Source organism: Lonchura striata, chromosome 25 (genome assembly GCF_046129695.1).
Source record: "Lonchura striata isolate bLonStr1 chromosome 25, bLonStr1.mat, whole genome shotgun sequence".
NCBI classification, from domain to species: Eukaryota; Metazoa; Chordata; class Aves; order Passeriformes; family Estrildidae; genus Lonchura; species Lonchura striata.
This window is the reverse complement of record NC_134627.1, coordinates 8,312,445-8,330,278: the sequence shown is the minus strand read 5'-3', so window position 1 is coordinate 8,330,278 and position 17,834 is coordinate 8,312,445. Positions and strand designations below refer to the sequence as shown.

Here is a 17,834-nt window from a genome sequence, read left to right as displayed (position 1 = left end):
CTCCTCGTGCTGCAGGCCCGAGCCCCGCGCTCCCCTCCGGGCTGCCAGGAGCCGCCCGCGGCGCGGAGCTCAGCCGGGCTCGCCGCGGCGCCGGGCGGAACCGACGGTCACTTACCCAGCCACGCTCCCCGCGCCGGGCCCGGCTCCGCTCGGCCTCTCCTCTGCAGCTGGAGGCCAAAACCAACCCAGAACCTGCTCCAGAACCTTCTGCAAGGCTCTACCCTGGCTCAGGGCTCACCTTCCCTCCGCCTCCTGCTCTACCCGGACACTCATCGCTGGAGGAAAGGGAGCAAGGGAAAGAAAGGATTAAAAAAATAATTTAAAAAAAAATTTTTAAAAAATTTTAAAATCAGGATTATAAATCTAAAATTTTATTGAGACCAAAAAAAAAAAAAAAATCTAAACAAAACAAAAAATTCCAAACTAAAAACTGGACAGAGCTCGGTATGAAGTTAAAATCCAAACACGAACTTTTACATTTGCACACGGATTTTTGCACAGGAACCCAAACACATGCTCATAAAAAAGGTTTGTACAATGCACGTCGAGATCCCACCCCTGGAGTCACTTAAATAGTTCCGGATTGGGAAATAAATCTGATTTCAAAAATCAAACCCCCCCACCACTACCACGAGGTCCTGGGAAAGCAGCTCCCAACCTCGCCTCGGGAGAAATTGGGATTGATTGGATTTTTCCTTGTGCTGCTCTTGGCTCCTCTCCCTCCCATGTTCCCTCCCTTGCTGGCTGGGCAGGAAAATCCAGAGTGGGAAAAAGAACAAGTGGTCAGAAATTCAGGAATTTTTTTTTTCTGGGGGGGGATTTCCCCCCCCCCCCCAATTTGGAGAAATAGCACCTTAGAACGGAAAAACAAAAGGGTTAAAAAGGCAATAAAAGGGTTAAAATCCATCCCCCCCACCCCCCCATACAATGCACGTGTCAGGAGTGGCAGTTCTGCTGCAGGACGATACAGAATCACAAAGCTGCATTTTCACAAAGTCTCCCCTTCGTCCCCTCCCACCCCAAAAATTCCCTCCCCCTTTCCCCCAAAATTTCCCCCTAAAAATCGCTCGAGGATTAGCTCCGGAGATTTTGGACATTCACAGTTTCAGTGTCTCTGTCCCCCAGTTCTGGCAGCAATTCTGGGATCTTCTCCCTTCCTCCCTTAATTGTTTTTTAATCAATTGATTTTCTTTGCTGAATTCATGGGTTTTTTTGGAAAAAAGACTGAATTCAGATTCTTTAAAACAAAAAACAAAAAAAAAGGAAACTATCTGGGAATGTCATCACCAGACCTCCTTAATTAAAAGTGATTGAATTCGCCCCAAAATCCCTCCCTTCCTTCCCAAAGGAGAACACCAGGAAATAGCCAAAAAAAAAAAAAATCCAAAAAAAAAGAAGAAAACAAAGGAAAAAAGAAAAATCAGAATTAAAAGACCTACACACATGCTACGCCTTAAAAATGCAGAGTTAACACTATTGGGAACAAGGCTGGGGCTGTGGGATGGGCTGTGGGGGGAAGCAGATCCGTCTGCATTCCCAATCCCAATCCCAATCCCAACCCCAGCCTGGCCATCCCGGCGAGTCCTTCATGGAAGGGGCTTGGCTCCTGCTCCCACTGCTTTGAGACCCTCCCCAGCCCGAAATTCCCACCCGATCCCAAGCTTTCCATATCCCCCTGGGCTCTCCCTCCCCCCCACCCGTGGAATCTGGAATTCCACGGGATTCTGCTGGGAATCTGGACACGGCAGGGAGCAGAGGAGTGGCTGCAGGGCACAGACACCGGGCTGGGGGGGCTCTTCCAAGGGCACCTCCAAACCCCTCCTTTGCTCACACCCCACGAAAGTTCAGATCGTCTTCCCAAAAAAAAACCCCGAGAGCTGCCCGAAGAGGGGACAACCAGGGCTTAGTTCTTGTCCTCCTTCTTGTCATCGTCCTCTGAGGGGTAGGAGTGCCATGTCAACCGCTCCTCGTAGAACGAGATCACCACCTGCGGGCACTTGATGTTGGCTTCCTTGGCGGGCACCAGGTCGGCCTCGTCCGAGTTCTTCCTGCAGGGGAGAGGACAGCGAGTCAGGGAGGGGAACAGGAGGAGAATGGAATTCCTGAGGGGTTCTGGATGTCCCAAATGTCCCTGACCCCAACCCTAAACCCTGACCCTAAGCCTAAACCCTGACTCCAAACCCTGACCCTTGGTGGGCACCAGGTCGGCCTCGTCCGAATTCTTCCTGCGCGAGTGAAAGGAGGGATGGGAGAGCAGCAGAACAGAATTCCTGAGGGACTCTGGATGTCCCAAAGGCCCCTAACCCTGATCCTAACTCCTAACCCTAAACCCTAACCTGAAGCCCTAACCCTAAACACTAACCCCTAACTCTAAAGCCTAACCCTGAACCCTAAACTTAAACCCTGACCCTAACCCCTGAGCCAACCCCAAATCCCTGAGCCTGACCGTTCTCTGGGGTCAGAGCCTATGTCCCCTCCTGACCCTCCTGATCCAGAAGGTCCCTCCTGATCTCCTTTTCTCCAGGACCAACATTCCCATTCCCTCAGCAGCTCCAAACCCTTCCCTGACCCTTGTGCAGACACCGAAGTTCCCTCCTGATCCCTCTTTTCTCCAGGATGAACATTACCATTCCCTCAGCTGCTCCTGGAGCTCCAAACCCTCCCCTGTCCCTTGTGGAGACCCAGAAGTTCCCTCCTGATCCCTCTTTTCTCCAGGATGAACATTCCCATTCCCTCAGCACTCCAAACCCCTCCCTGTCCCTCATTGTGACCCAGAAGTTCCCTCCTGATCCCTCTTTTCTCCAGGACCAACATTCCCCCTGCCTCGGCACAGAGGGACCGTCCCTGGTCCCACAGAGCTCCTGACCCCTGGATGCAGTGGGAAGATCCCCTGGGAATCAGGAGCAGGGGCCAGCCCCCTGCAGCCCTCACCACTTCATCAGGAACATCAGCTCCCCGCTGGAATCCGTGGCGCCGATGATTCGCTCCGGCTCGAAGCCCCGGGCGAAGCCTCGCGGTTTCTCCGACTGGGAAAAAGGGGGGAAAAGGGAGAAAATTCCATTTGTGAATTCCCAGAGTGACATTCCCGGCTCTGGGACAGGCAGGGAGGATCAGGCTGGAGTTCCAGGGTTGTGGGGATGTTGCCAGGGCTCCAGGAGAGCTGGGAATGTTCAGGTGGAGAAGGGAAGGATGCAGGGAGAGCTGGAGAGGGACTGGGAAAAGGGATGGAGGGACAGGACACAGGGAACTGGTTAAACTGGGATAGGGCAAGACTGGGAAAGCAGACTGGGATCAGAATGGGAAAGCAGACTGGGATCAGACTGGGAAAGCAGACTGGGATCAGACTGGGAAAGCAGACTGGGATCAGACTGGGAATCTTGGCAAGCCAAGCTCAGCCATCACCTCCTTCCTCCTTCCCAAACCTCCAGCCTCCCATTCCTTGAAAAAACCCCTTGGAATGGCTTTTCCAGGGACCAAAAAATGGCTTTTCCAGGGATTTTCCTCGGAATCCTTTTCCCGGGATCCCATTCCAGCCTCACCTCTTCCTTCTTTTTCTTTGGTTTGCTCTCCTCCCCTTTGTCCTCCGTGTCGGACTCGGCCTTGCGCTTGCTGCCCTCGGATTTCTCGCTCTCGTGGGCGGTTTTCTGGGATTGCAGGAATTCCGCGATCAGGTCCGGGCAGTCCAGGTTCTCCTCAGGCTCCCAGGTGTTGTCCTCGCTGCCAGCAAACACAAATCCCTCATTTTTCCCGGTTTTCCCAGCCCAGAAAATCCCGGATGGGGCATCACCGGGATGCTGGGGAGGCGGAATTTGGGATGGTTGGACTGATCCAGGTGGGAATGCTGGATCCAGTTCCCAGATCCTGACATTCCCCTTGCTGGATCATGGATCCTGTGGGATATTTATCCAGCTCCTCATCCCAGAGTTTTTCTCAGCTTCCACGGCTGTTCAGGGAATCAAAAATTCCTGAAAATCCATCCAGTGCTGGCTGGGAAAACTCTGGATTCAGAGCTGGGGAAATCCTGCAGGAAAAGGAGGAAATTCCTTGGATCCCACACTGGGATTGAAGGGGGAAATCCCTCCAGGATCTGTTTCCAGGTCAGAATGGGATCTCCCACCCTGGAACTCTGGGATTTTCCAGGATTTTCTCTCCCTGCCCTGCTGGAGTTCCTTGGGAACACTGGGATTTTCCCTGGGATGGGAAATCCTTAGGAACAGTGGGATTTTCCAGGATTTGTTCTCCCTGGGATGGGAAATCCTTTGAACAGCATGATTTTTGTTGGAATACTAGGATTTCCCTAGGAACACCGGGATTTCCTTGGAAACACTGGGACTTTCCTTGGGAACACTGGGATTTTCCCATCCAGGATTTTCCCTCCCTGCCCTGCTGGAGTTCCTTGGGAACAGTGGAATTTTCCTTAGGAATACTGGGATTTTCCTTGGGAACACCAGGATTTCCCTGGAACGCTGAGATTTCCCTGGGAATGGCGGGATCTCCCCAGGAACTCCGGGATTTTCCCCAGGAACAACGGGATTTCCCGGGAACACCAGGATTTCCCTGGAACGCCGGGATTTCCCTGGGAATGCCAGGATCTCCCTGGGAACACTGGGATTTCCCTGGTACACCAGGATTTCCCTGGAACACCGGGATTTCCCCGTCCTGCCCCTCTCCCTGGCAGGACAGACCCCCAGGACCCCCCCAGCTCCCGTTTTTCCCGGGAAAGCGTCGGATCCGGGCGGGAACGACTCACTCGGAGAAGCCCTTCCACTTGAGCAGGTATTCCACCTTTCCCTTCACCACGCGCCGATCCAGGACCTTTTCCACCACGTATTCCTCCTCCTCCTCCTCCAGCACCTCTTCCACCTTCTTCTTGTTCTGCTTTTTTCCCATTGTGCTGGCCAGCTTCTCCGCTTTCCCGGGCTGCTGCAGGCGGGAAAATCCCGGATTTGGGGATTTGGGGAATGTCGGGATGCACAATTTGGGATGTTTGGCCTGATCCAGGTGGGGCTGTGTTCCCTTCCCAGGGAGATTTCCTTGGATCCCACACTGGGATTGAGGGGTGGAATCCCTCCAGGATCTGTTTCTAGATTGGAATGGGATTTCCCACCTTGGCACAGTCAGATTTTCTGGGATTTTGTCTCCCTGCCCTGCTGGAGCTCCTTGGGAACACTGGGATTTTCCTTGGGAACACTGGGATTTTCCCACCCTGGAACACCAGGATTTTCCTTGGGAACACTGGGATTTTCCAGAATTTTCTCTCCCTGCCTTGCTGGAGCTCCTTGGCAACACTGGGATATTCCCACCAAAAACGGGAAAAAAGGCTGGGATCAGGGCAGGAATCCAGGTGAGAATTTCTGGAGCAATCCCAGGATTTTGACACAAAGATTTGGATTTTTGCCTTTCCCACTCTTTAATTCCAGCAATTCTATACAATTTTTTTTTTCCTAAAAGCTACTCCGGGTTTTCTTTCCCAAATTTTCCTGGCTCATTCCTGACCTCCCAGAGCTGCCCTTCAGCCCTTGGAAAAAGTGGGATTTTCCCATCCAGGATTTTCTCTCCCTGCCTTGCCTGGGATGGGAAATCCTGAGGGGAAAAATTGGCATTTCCATCAACTCAAATTCCATCAGCTGTTAATCCCAATTAATCCCAGGTCACATTCCCAGATCCCGACCTCTCTGTGGCCATTCCCTTGCTGGATCATGGTTACTCTGGGATATTTATCCAGCTCCTCATCCCACGGCTGTTTAGGGAGTCAAAAATTCCTGAAATTCCATCCAGTGCTGGCTGGGAAAACTCTTGATTCAGAGCTGGGAATATTCTGGATTCAGAGCCAGGAAAGCCCTGGATTCCGAGCTGGAAAAACTCTGGATTCAGAGCTGGGAAAAGCCTGGATTCTGAACATTCTGGGGCATTTTTGGGATCCATTTTTCCCAGATTCCCACAAGGAATTCCCAAGGGCTGCAGGGCCTGCATTCCAAGCCCATTCCCAGTTTTTTTGGGGGAATTTCCCAGAGGCTGGAGCAGCCCCAGCTGAATTCCGTGGATTCCAGGAGCCCGACCCTCCCTTCTCAGTTTCCGGAGGAATTCTGGGATTTATCCCTATTCTTTTCCCTATTCTTTCCAGCTTTTTTCACAGCAAATTCCAGAGTTATCCCTCCAGAATCCCTATTTTTATCCCGGGATCCCTCAGTTTTATGGGAACACATCCCTGGCATCCCCCCCATCCGCATTCCTCAGAGAATTCCCTTTTTCTCGCCTCCAAAATCCCCTTTTCTCCCCCCAAAAACTTCCCCACAGGACCACAGGGAAGATTCCCGGGATAACCCCGGCTCCAAAGCCAGTTTTTCCTGGGAAAAGCTTTCCCAGCTCTTTCTCCAGACCCCCAAATCCCTCTGGGACTCACAAAACGTTTTTCCAGCACCCAAAATTCCCAGAGCTTTGTCTCGCCCAGCTCCCAAAATCCCAGCAAAGTTCCCCCAAAACAGCTCCTCCTCCATTCCTGACCCCAGCCCCGCCCCAAATTCCCGAATTTCCCTCCCAAGCCCGGATTCCCGGGATTTTTCCTGCTTCCCGCCAAAAGTTGTCGCTTGTCCCTCCCCATCCCGCGCCCTGCCCGATTCCCGCTTTTCCTTCCCCTCATCCCAAGGGGGTTTGAAAGCCCCGTCCCCAAAATCCCTTTTTCCCCTCACAATTCCCCTTTTTCCTCTCACAAATCCAACTCTTCCCTTCACAAATCCCACTTTTTCCTCTTACAAATCTAACTTTTCCCCTCACAAATCCCACTTTTTCCTTTCACAAATCTAATTTTCCCTCATAAATCCCACTTTTCCTCCTCATAAATCCCACTTTTCCCTCACAATTCCCAGGTTTTCCCCTCACAATTCCCACTTTTGACCCTCACAAATCCTACTTTCCCCCTCACAATTCCCTTTTTTTCCCGCTCACAAATCCCACTTTTTCTCCTCATAAATCCCACTTTTCCCTCACAATTCCTGGGTTTTCCCCTCACAAATACCACTTCCTTCCCTCACAATTCCCTTTTCCTCCACAAATCCGTTTTCCCCTCATAAATTGCAGGTTTTTTCCCTCACAAATCCCAGTTTTTCTCTCACAAACCCCTTTTCCTCCACAAATCCCAATTTTTTGCCCTCAAAATCCCATTTTTTTCTCCTCACAAATCCCCCTCTTCTCTGTCCCCTCAAATCCCACTTTTCCCCCCACTAAAATCCCTCTTTCTTCCCTCCCCCCAAGTCCCATTTTTCCCCTCACAAAATCCCTTTTTCTTGCCCCCAAAATCCCGTTTTCCCCCCTCACAAATTACCCTTTTTTCCCAAAAAAACCCCCAACCAACCAAAAAAAAAAAAAAAAAAAAAAAAAAACCAAAAAAAAAACCACAACATTTTCACCCCACAACTTCCCATTTTCCCAACGTCTCTCTCTCCATGGGATCTGCCTCACCCCAAAACTCTTGAACCCCAAAACTCCTGAACCCCAAAACTCCCCTTTCCCCCGTGCAGCTCTTTTTGGGGTCACAGCCCCACCGGCATCCCAACATTTCACACATCCCATCCCACTGATCCCCCTTTCCCACCACCCCAAATCCACCCCTGCACTGACCCCATCCCAAAACCCATCACTGACCCCGCCCTGCACCCCAAAATCCATCCCTACACTGACCCCAGCCCCAAATCCTCTCTCCATCCTCCCAAATCCATCCCTACTCTGACCCCAGCCCCAAATCCCCTCCTTATCATCCCAAATCCCCTCCTCAAATCCACCTCTACACTGAACCTATCCCAAATCCTCTCCTTATCACCCCAAAATCCGTCCCTACACTGACCCCATCACCCCAAAATCCATCCCTTTACTGACCCCATCACTCCAGAATCCCTCTCTACACTGACCCCAGCCCCAAATCCATTCCTACAGTGACCCCATCCCAAATCCTCTCATTACCCTAAATCCCCTCCCTCAAACCCATCCCTACACTGACCCCATCCCAAATCCCCTTCTAAGCACCCCCAAATCCATCCCTACACTGACCCCAGCCCCAAATCCCCTCTCCATCCTCCCAAATCCATCCCTACACTGACCCCATCCCAAATCCCCTTCTAAGCACCCCAAAATCCATCCCTACACTGACCCCAGCCCCAAATCCCCTCTCCATCCTCCCAAATCCATCCCTACACTGACCCCAGCCCCAAATCCCCTCTCCATCCTCCCAAACCCATCCCTACACTGACCCCATCCCAAATCCCCTTCTAAGCACTCCAAAATCCATCCCTACACTGACCCCAGCCCCAAATCCCCTCTCCATCCTCCCAAATCCATCCCTACACTGACCCCATCCCAAATCCCCTTCTAAGCACTCCAAAATCCATCCCTACACTGACCCCAGCCCCAAATCCCCTCTCCATCCTGCGAAATCCATCCCTACACTGACCCCAGCCCCAAATCCTGTCTCCAACATCCCAAATCCATCCCTACATTGACCCCAGCCCCAAATCCTCTCTCCATCCTCCCAAATCCATCCCTACACTGACCCCAGCCCCAAATCCCCTCTCTATCCTCCCAAATCCCCTCCTCAAATCCCTCTCTACACTGACCCTATCCCAAATCCCCTCATCACCCCAAAATCCGTCCCTACACTGACCCCAGCCCCAAATCCTCCCCTCAGCACCCACAAATCGATCCCTACACTGACCCCAGCCCCAAATCCTCCCCTCAGCACCCCCAAATCGATCCCTACACTGACACCATGCCCAAATCCCCTCACGGACCCCATCCCCATCCTCATCAGCCCCCAATCCGTCCCTACACTGACCCCAGCCCCAAACCCCCCCTCATCACCCCAAACCCCCTCACTGACCCCATCCCCGCCCCCCAGCCCCCCCACACCCCCTCCCCTCCCCCCACGGCCGCCCCGCCCCCCCTCACCCCCCTGCCCCCCCTCACCCCCACCCCCCCGCCGCCCCCCGCCGGCGCTCGGAGCCGGCTCCGCGCTGACCTCGCACAGCCCCGCCGCCGGTGTCCGAGGGAAGGGGCGCGGGGGGCGCGCTCGGGGGTCGGGGGGGGGCCCGGGCCTGGCCGCGCTCCGTCCGCCGCCCTGAACAAAAGAGCCCGGCCAGCGCCGCTGCCCGCCGCGCGCACCGCGCCTGCGCCGCGCCCGCGCGGGGCGCGCCGGGACGTGTAGTCCGCGCCGCCGCCGAGCCGCAGTGCGTTCCGCCGGGCGGCGCGGGGCCTGATGGGAGGTGTAGTCCGCGCCGCCGCCGAGCCGCAGTGCGTTCCGCCGGGCGGCGCGGGGCGTGATGGGAGGTGTAGTCCGCGGAGCGCGGCGGCGCTGCGTGCGCGCGAGGCGGGGTGGGAGGTGTAGTCCGGGATGGTCAGGCCTCTCCGTTCTGCGCGTTGTTAATTAAACAGAGTAATTAACGGTGGGAAAGCCTTCAAGCTCCAGCCGTGACCCAAAAGCGCCTTGTCCCACAGATCAGGGCCCCGAGCGCCACGTCCAGTCGGCTGTGCCCAGCCTGTGCCAGCGCCCAGGGAAGGGTCCCGTTTATGGGTTCCATAAATAATCTTATTTAGGGAATCTTGGAATCGCTCAGGCTGGAAAAGCCCTCTAAGATCTCCAAGTCCAACCCTAGGATCTAAGATCGCCAAATCCAACCCTTCCCCCAGCACTGCCATGACACCCCTGACCCGTGTCTCTTAAGTGCCACCTCCTCGTGTTTTTGGGGATGGGGACTCCAGCACCGCCCCGGGCAGCTGTGCCAGCGTTGTGTTCCCATTTCCGGGGAAAAATTCCTGCTGATGCCCAACCTCAGGCCGCACCCTTTCCTCAGGAAGCAGAGCCTGACCCCCACGGCTGCCCCGCCTATCAGGGAGTCGTGAAGAGCCAGAAGGTCCCTCCTGCTCCCTCTTTTCTCCAGGATAAACATTCCCAGCCCCTCCATGTCCCCTCCTCATCCAAGGGCCGGGGCGGGGGGCGGCACCTGGGACAACACCGGCGTTCGGACTACACCTCCCAGCATGCCCCGCACCGGAACTTCCGCCACCTCCGCGCTATAAAAGCGCGCGCCGCCGGCGGCGCCGCTCAAACGGTCCGCGGGCGGTGCGAGGTGAGGGGCGCCTGAGGGGAGGGCGCAGGTCCGGAGATCTCGGGGATCCCCGGTCCCCTCGGTGCATCCCGGCGGGTCCCGGCGGATCCCGGCTCCCCTCGGGGTCTCCCGGCGTCCCCAAACCCCCGGGAGGATTTGCGGGGCCGGGCCGGGCCTCAGCCCCGCTCCGCGGCCTCTCCCGGCGCGGGGCTCGGGCCCAGCTCCGATCCCTGTGCCGAGAATTCCCAAAAAACAGCCCCGGGAATTCCCCCCGCGGCGTGGGGAAGGAAGGAATGGGGTTCATTCCCGGTTTTCCCTGGATTTTTGGGACTCTCCCGAGCCTCTCCCGGCCCTGGGCTGGGGCCGCGGTTCCCGGGAATTTTCTCCTTCCCTGGAAAGGCGAAACAGCCTCGGGAATTCTCCCAGCCGGCGTGGGAAGGGAATAATTGGGATTCGTTCCCGTTTTTCCGGCTTTTCCCGAGGTTTTGGGACCCGTCGTGGTGCGGGACATCCCCGGGAGGGAGAATGAGGAATCCTTTCCTTCCCTGGGAGGAAAAAGATCCTGAAAAATAATTATTGGGAAAAAAAAAAAAATAATAACCACTTCCAATGTTTTACCGTGTCCAAGGAAAATAGGGATTGAATGGTGTTTATGAACAGCCTCAGGAATTCACCCTCCACAGGGAAAATCGGGAATAACTGGGATTCATTCCTGTTTTTCTGGCTCTGGAGGGTTTTCCGTGGGTGGGAGTGAGGATTCCTGCTGTTCCAGAGTGTTAGGAAAGGTTTTCGGAGGTGGACCAGGATAAAAGGAGCCTGAGATAACAATTAATGCTTTCCCTGGCAGCAATTTCCCTGGAAATGAGGAATTTCTCTGGAATTCTCTCCTTGATCCCCAATCCCAGGCAGGTGAGAGGCAGCAGAGCCTTGGAAAACCCCGAATTTGAGGGAAATAACCCCAGACTGGGAATCCTAGAGCACCTTAAAGTGAAGCTTTTCCCAAATTCCAGAGATTTCCAGTCTTCCCAAAAACTACAGTGTCCCAGAATTGTGGGGGATGCAGAATCCGTGGAAAACCCACTGAAAGGATTTCTCTGAATCTCTTTTTTGTCTTTATTCCCAGATGTTTCCCGCTGGGCTCTGGCTCTAGGATGTTGGAGAACCGAGAGGAAGTGAGGAGCATTCCTGGTTTATTCCCAAATCCTGGAATTGGGGCGAGTGGAATCCTTGGGAATTCCATCTCCGTGGATAATTCCTGGGAGTCTGTGGGGCTGGGCCCAGGACCAGATGGGAGTGGCAATGAATGGGAATGGCTGGAAAAGTGGGACTGGAAATGGCTGGAAATGCAGGGATGGGAAATGGGAATGCCTGGAAATGCGGGAATGGGGAATGGGAAATGGGAATGTCTGGAAAAGTGGGAATGGGAATGTCTGGAGCCCCTCAGACCCATTCCCAGGAAGCTGGAGAGGCAGGAATGGGGTGGATCCCTGAGCTCCTGATCCCATTCCAGGACAGCGGGAATGGGGTGGATCCCTGATCCCATTCCAGGGAAGCAGGGCTGGTGGATCCCTGATCCCGTTCCAGGGAAGCAGGGCTGGTGGATCCCTGATCCCATTCCTGGGAAGCAGGGCTGGTGGATCCCTGATCCCATTCCTGGGAAGCAGGGCTGGTGGATCCCTGATCCCGTTCCAGGGAAGCAGGGCTGGTGGATCCCTGATCCCGTTCCAGGGAAGCAGGGCTGGTGGATCCCTGATCCCGTTCCAGGGAAGCAGGGCTGGTGGATCCCTGATCCCGTTCCAGGGAAGCAGGGCTGGTGGATCCCTGATCCCATTCCTGGGAAGCAGGGCTGGTGGATCCCTGATCCCATCCCGGTTTCCGCAGGAGCTGACCACGGTGCGGGTGCAGGATCCGCGTGTGCAGAACGAGGGCTCCTGGAATTCCTACGTGGATTACAAGATCTTCCTGCACGTGAGCTGGGAGCGGGATCAGCCCTGGGAATGTCCCGAGCCACGGAGGGGAATCCTCGGGATCCTGTCCTGGGCTGGCTCCCGGATCCGGCAGGGATGGAGATCCAGCCCCTCGATCCCAGGGATAATTCCCATGGAGAATTCCCATGCTGGATTCTCTGTCCAGGCCAGATCCAGCCCCCTGATCCCAGGGATAATTCCCATGGAGAATTTCCAGCCTGGATCCTCTGTCCAGGCCAGATCCAGCCCCTCAATCCCAGAGATAATTCCCATGGAGAATTCCCAGCCTGGATCCTCTGTCCAGGCAGATCCAACCCCTTGATCCCAGGGATGATTCCAACCCTGGATCCCTCAGCCCTCAATTCCCAGTGATTCCCTCCAGGGAATCCCTCCCAGGGTCATTCCCAGGGATCCCTCCCAGGTTTCCCTCCCAGGATCATTCCCAGGAATAATTCCCAGGGATCTCTCCCAGGGATTTCTCCCAGTGATCCCTCCCCAGATCCCTCCCAGTGTCATTCCTAGGGATCTCTTCCAGAATTTCTCCCAGTGATCCTTTCCAGGGTCATTCCCAGGGATTTCTCCCAGTAACCCCTCCCCTGATCCCTCCTTGGATCAATCCCAGTTATCCCTCCCAGGGTTATTCCCAGGAATCATACCCAGGGATCTCTCCCAGTGTCATGCCCAGGGATTTCTCCCAGTGATCCGTGCCCGGGTTCCTTCCCCATGATCCCTCCCATGGTCATTCCCAGCGATCCCTCCCGGATCCCGCCGGGATCCCTCCGGGGCCGCTGCCATTCCGGTGTTTTTCCCAGACCAACAGCAAGGCCTTCACCGCCAAGACGTCGTGCGTGCGGCGCCGCTACCGCGAGTTCGTGTGGCTGCGGCGGCAGCTCCAGCGCAACGCCGGCTCCGTGTAAGGGCTGCGGGATTCCGCCCCAAATCCGGGATCTGGGATCGCCCGGGGCCAAAATCCCACAGATTTCCCAGGCTCCGTGTAAGGGCTGCGGGATTCCGCCCCAAATCCCGGGATCTGGGATCGCCCGGGGCCAAAATCCCACAGATTTCCCAGGCTCCGTGTAAGGGCTGCGGGATTCCGCCCCAAATCCGGGATCTGGGATCGCCCGGGGCCAAAATCCCACAGATTTCCCAGGCTCCGTGTAAGGGCTGCGGGATTCCGCCCCAAATCCGTGATCTGGGATCGCCCGGGGCCAAAATCCCACAGATTTCCCAGGCTCCGTGTAAGGGCTGCGGGATTCCGCCCCAAATCCCGGGATCTGGGATCGCCCGGGGCCAAAATCCCACAGATTTCCCAGGCTCCGTGTAAGGGCTGCGGGATTCCGCCCCAAATCCGGGATCTGGGATCGCCCGGAGCCAAAATCCCACAGATTTCCCAGGCTCCATGTAAGGGCTGCTGGATTCCACCCCAAATCCGGGATCTGGGATCGCCCGGGGCCAAAATCCCACAGATTTCCCAGGCTCCGTGTAAGGGCTGCGGGATTCTGCCAGAAATCCCGGGGTTTGGCATCGCCCAGAACCCAAAATCCCAAAGGTTTCCCCATTTTCCCAGGCTCCGTGTAAGGGCTGTGGAATTCCATCCCAAATCCGAGATTTGGGATCGCCCAGAACCCAAAATCCCAAAGTTTCCCCCCGTTTTCCCAGGCTCTGTGTAAGAGATCCTGGGATTCCATCCCAAACTGCCGGGATTTGGGATCACCCAGGGCCCATCCCAAAGTTTCCCCCGTTTTCCCAGGCCGGTGCCGGAGCTGCCGGGAAAATCCGCGTTTTTCGTGGGAAGCACCGATGAGTTCATCGAGAGGCGGCGGCAGGGGCTGCAGCACTTCCTGGAGAGGTGGGAGCGGGGATGGGCTTTGCGATGGTTTGCGATGGTTTGGGATATTTGGGATTTGGGATTTGGGATGTTTGGGATTTGGGAAGGGCTGAGGGGAGGGTGCAGTGCCCAGGGGTGGCCGGGAGGTGGCAGCAGTGAGGGCTGGGTCACCCTGGTGGCCGTCCCTGCTGTCCCCCTGTCCCCAATGTCCCCCTGTCCCCCTGTCCCTCCTGTCCCCCTCCTGTCCCTGCTGTCTCACTCCTGTCCCTGCTGTCCCCCTGTCCCCCTGTCCCTCCTGTCCCCATCCTGTCCCCATCCTGTCCCCATCCTGTCCCCATCCTGTCCCCATCCTGTCCCCGCTGTCCCCCCTGTCCCCCTCCTGTCCCCCTCCTGTCCCCCTCCTGTCCCCCTCCTGTCCCCCTCCTGTCCCTGCTGTCTCACTCCTATCCTTGCTGTCCCCCTGCTGTCCCCCTGCTGTCCCCCAATCCCTCCTGTCCCTGCTGTCCCCCTGTCCCTCCTGTCCCCCTCCTGTCCCTGCTGTCCCCCTGTCCCTCCTGTCCCCCTCCTGTCCCTGCTGTCCCCCTGTCCCTCCTGTCCCCCTCCTGTCCCTGCTGTCCCCCTGTCCCTCCTGTCCCCCTCCTGTCCCTGCTGTCCCCCTGTCCCTCCTGTCCCCCTCCTGTCCCTGCTGTCTCACTCCTGTCCTTGCTGTCCCCCTGCTGTCCCCCCCATCTCTGCTGTCCCTGCTGCCCCACTCCTGTCCCACTCCTGTCCCTGCTGTCCCATTCCTATCCCCCGGGTGTCCTTGCTGTCCTTTCTGTCCCCCTGTTGTCCCCACTCCTGTCCCCGCTGTCCTTGCTGTCATTTCTCTCCTTCCTCCCTGTGTGCCCAAGGGAGGTGCCAGCAGAGGGGACCTGTCCCTGTCCCCAGGGTGGGAGCTGACAGCAGAGGTGACCTGTCCCTGTCCCCAGGGTGGGAGGTGCCAGCAGAGGTGACCTGTCCATGTCCCCAGGGTGGGAGGTGCCAGCAGAGGTGACCTGTCCATGTCCCCAGGGTGGGAGCTGACAGCAGAGGTGACCTGTCCATGTCCCCAGGGTGGGAGGTGACAGCAGAGGTGACCTGTCCATGTCCCCAGGGTGGGAGCTGACAGCAGAGGGGACCTGTCCCTGTCCCCAGGGTGGGAGCTGACAGCAGAGGGGACCTGTCCATGTCCCCAGGGTGGGAAGTGCCAGCAGAGGTGACCTGTCCCTGTCCCCAGGGCGGGAGGTGCCAAGGTGCCCGCACGGGTGGGCCTGTCCCTGCAGGGTGGGTGGCAGCAGGGTGAGCGGTGTCCCCGTGTCCCCAGGGTGGTGCAGAGCGCCGTGCTGCTGTCCGACAGCCGCCTGCACCTGTTCCTGCAGAGCCAGCTGCCCGTGCCTGCCATCGAGGCCTGCGTGCAGGGCCGGGGCCCGCGCTCCGTCACCGACGCCATCCTGCACTACGCCATGGCCGGGCCCGCCTGGGGACAGCGCGGGGACGGCGCGGGGCTGGGCGCTGCCAGGTGAGGGGACAGCGAGGGGCTGGGGCTGCCAGGTGAGGGGACAGTGAGGGGCTGGGGCTGCCAGGTGAGGGGACAGCGAGGGGACAGCGAGGGGCTGGGGCTGCCAGGTGAGGGGACAGCGAGGGGCTGGGCAGTGAGGGGATCCACGCTGCCAGGTGAGGGGACAGCACAGGGACAGTGAGGGGCTGGGGCTGCCAGGTGAGGGGACAGCGAGGGGCTGGGGCTGCCAGGTGAGGGGACAGTGAGGGGACAGCGAGGGGCTGGGGCTGCCAGGTGAGGGGACAGTGAGGGGCTGGGGCTGCCAGGTGAGGGGACAGCGAGGGGCTGGGGCTGCCAGGTGAGGGGACAGCGAGGGGCTGGGGCTGCCAGGTGAGGGGACAGTGAGGGGCTGGGCGCTGCCAGGTGAGGGGACAGCGAGGGGCTGGGGCTGCCAGGTGAGGGGACAGCACAGGGACAGTGAGGGGCTGGGCGCTGCCAGGTGAGGGGACAGCACAGGGACAGTGAGGGGCTGGGCGCTGCCAGGTGAGGGGACAGCGAGGGGCTGGGGCTGCCAGGTGAGGGGACAGCACAGGGACAGTGAGGGGATGGCCTGGGGACAGATCTGATCTGGGCTGGGCAATCTGTGCTGGGATTTGGGGGACAGGGGGAGCAGCCCAGGACCTCCCTGTGGATCCCAGGGCACTCCCAGTGGATCCCAGGGCACTCCTGTGCATCCCAGGACAATTCCCAGCTCCTCCCAGTGGATCCCAGGACAATTCCCAGCTCCTCCCAGTGGATCCCAGGGCACTCCCAGCTCCTCCCTGTGCATCCCAGGACAATTCCCAGCTCCTCCCAGTGGATCCCAGGGCATTCCCAGCTCCTCCCAGTGGATCCCAGGGCATTCCCAGCTCCTCCCAGGGCATTCCCAGCTCCTCCCAGTGGATCCCAGGACATTCCCAGCTCTTCCCAGTGGATCCCAGGGCATTCCCAGCTCCTCCCAGGACAATTCCCGGCTCCTCCCAGTGGATCCCATGGCAGAGGAGCCCAGTTCCAGGGGGCTGGGATGTCCCTGGCATGGGAACATTCCCCTTTTCCAGCTGGGATGGAGCTGCCCGGGCGGGGCTGTGCCCAGGAAATCCTGACACTCCCTGGAGAATTCCATTTTTCCTGCTCTTTTCCAGCTGTGCCAGGGGCTGCCTGGAGAGCTTCCCCTGCTGGAGTGACTTTGGCATGGACGAGGCACGGCCGGACAGCCCGGCCGGACAGCGAGTGACCCCTCTGGAGAGTCCGGCCAGACAGCGAGTGACCCCTCCGGACAGCCCAGGGGAGCCCCAGGATGTCCGGCCGGACAGCGAGTGACCCCTCCGGACAGCCCAGGGGAGCCCCAGGATGTCCGGCCGGACAGCGAGTGACCCCTCCGGACAGCCCAGGGGAGCCCCAGGATGTCCGGCCGGACATGGAGTGACCCCTCTGGACAGCCCGGCCGGACATGGAGTGACCCCTCTGGACAGCCCAGGGGAGCCCCAGGATGTCCGGCCGGACATGGAGTGACCCCTCTGGACAGCCCGGCCGGACATGGAGTGACCCCTCTGGACAGCCCAGGGGAGCCCCAGGATGTCCGGCCGGACATGGAGTGACCCCTCTGGACAGCCCGGCCGGACATGGAGTGACCCCTCTGGACAGCCCAGGGGAGCCCCAGGATGTCCGGCCGGACAGCGAGTGACCCCTCTGGACAGCCCAGGGGAGCCCCAGGATGTCCAGCCGGACATGGAGTGACCCCTCCGGACAGCCCAGAGTGTCCGGCCGGACACCGAGTGACCCCTGTGGACACTGAGTGACCCCTCCAGAGTGTCCGGCTGGGCACTGAGTGACCGCTCCGGACAGCCCAGAGTGTCCGGCCGGACACTGAGTGACCCCTTTGGAGAGCCTGGTGTTCCCAAAATTCCCAGCTGGACACTGAGTGACCCCTCTGGAGAGCCTGGTGTTCCCAAAATTCCCAGCTGGACACTGAGTGACCCCTCTGGAGAGCCTGGGATTCCCGGAATTCCCAGCTGGACACTGAGTGACCCCTCTGGAGATCCTGGTGTTCCCAAAATTCCCAGCTGGACACTGAGTGACCCCTCTGGACACACCCAGGCCCTGCAGCCCTCGCTGGGAGAGGGGTCAGCGCGGATCCCTGGGATGGGAGCACTGGGAGCACTGGGAATGCGGCCCCAGCCGTGGCCCAGCTCCTTCCCTGCACATTCCTGATATTCCCTGATATTCCCAACAGTGTTTTCCTCACTCTGCTCCTGCTCAGATCCCACTGGAATTCCCAAACTGGGCTCAGATCCCTCTGGAATTCCCAAATTGGGACAATCTGAGCCGAGCTTCCCGCTGGGAAAAGGGAGGGATGGGGCTGGAGTTTGTGTCCCCTTCCTGCTGGAATT

The 17,834-nt window shown here is 57.9% G+C and overlaps 2 protein-coding genes across 3 annotated transcripts; one reads left to right on the top strand and one right to left on the bottom strand.

Moving 5' to 3' along the window:
• Positions 1–1,770: 1,770 nt before the first annotated feature.
• CBX1 (chromobox 1) lies at positions 1,771–9,108 on the bottom strand. Of its 2 annotated transcripts, none has more exons than XM_077788335.1 (5): positions 9,008–9,108; positions 4,751–4,923; positions 3,540–3,717; positions 2,932–3,026; positions 1,771–2,048 (listed from the first exon to the last, which is right to left on the bottom strand). In XM_077788335.1, the coding sequence occupies exons 2-5, from the start codon at positions 4,888–4,890 to the stop codon at positions 1,904–1,906; spliced, it is 558 nt and encodes a 185-aa protein (XP_077644461.1). In that variant the 5' UTR covers positions 4,891–4,923; positions 9,008–9,108; the 3' UTR covers positions 1,771–1,903. The 2 variants fall into 2 exon arrangements, with proteins under 2 accessions (XP_077644461.1, XP_077644460.1); XM_077788334.1 differs by having other exon boundaries at positions 4,751–4,920; positions 9,008–9,097.
• Positions 9,109–10,092: 984 nt separating this feature from the next.
• On the top strand, positions 10,093–17,128 carry SNX11 (sorting nexin 11). The gene is given in 11 exon segments (XM_077788333.1): positions 10,093–10,115; positions 11,218–11,266; positions 11,976–12,062; positions 12,874–12,974; positions 13,812–13,910; positions 15,232–15,426; positions 15,808–15,828; positions 16,596–16,657; positions 16,841–16,935; positions 16,938–17,021; positions 17,024–17,128. Coding segments are annotated over 10 exon segments (870 nt in total). The 5' UTR covers positions 10,093–10,115; positions 11,218–11,245.
• Positions 17,129–17,834: the final 706 nt, after the last annotated feature.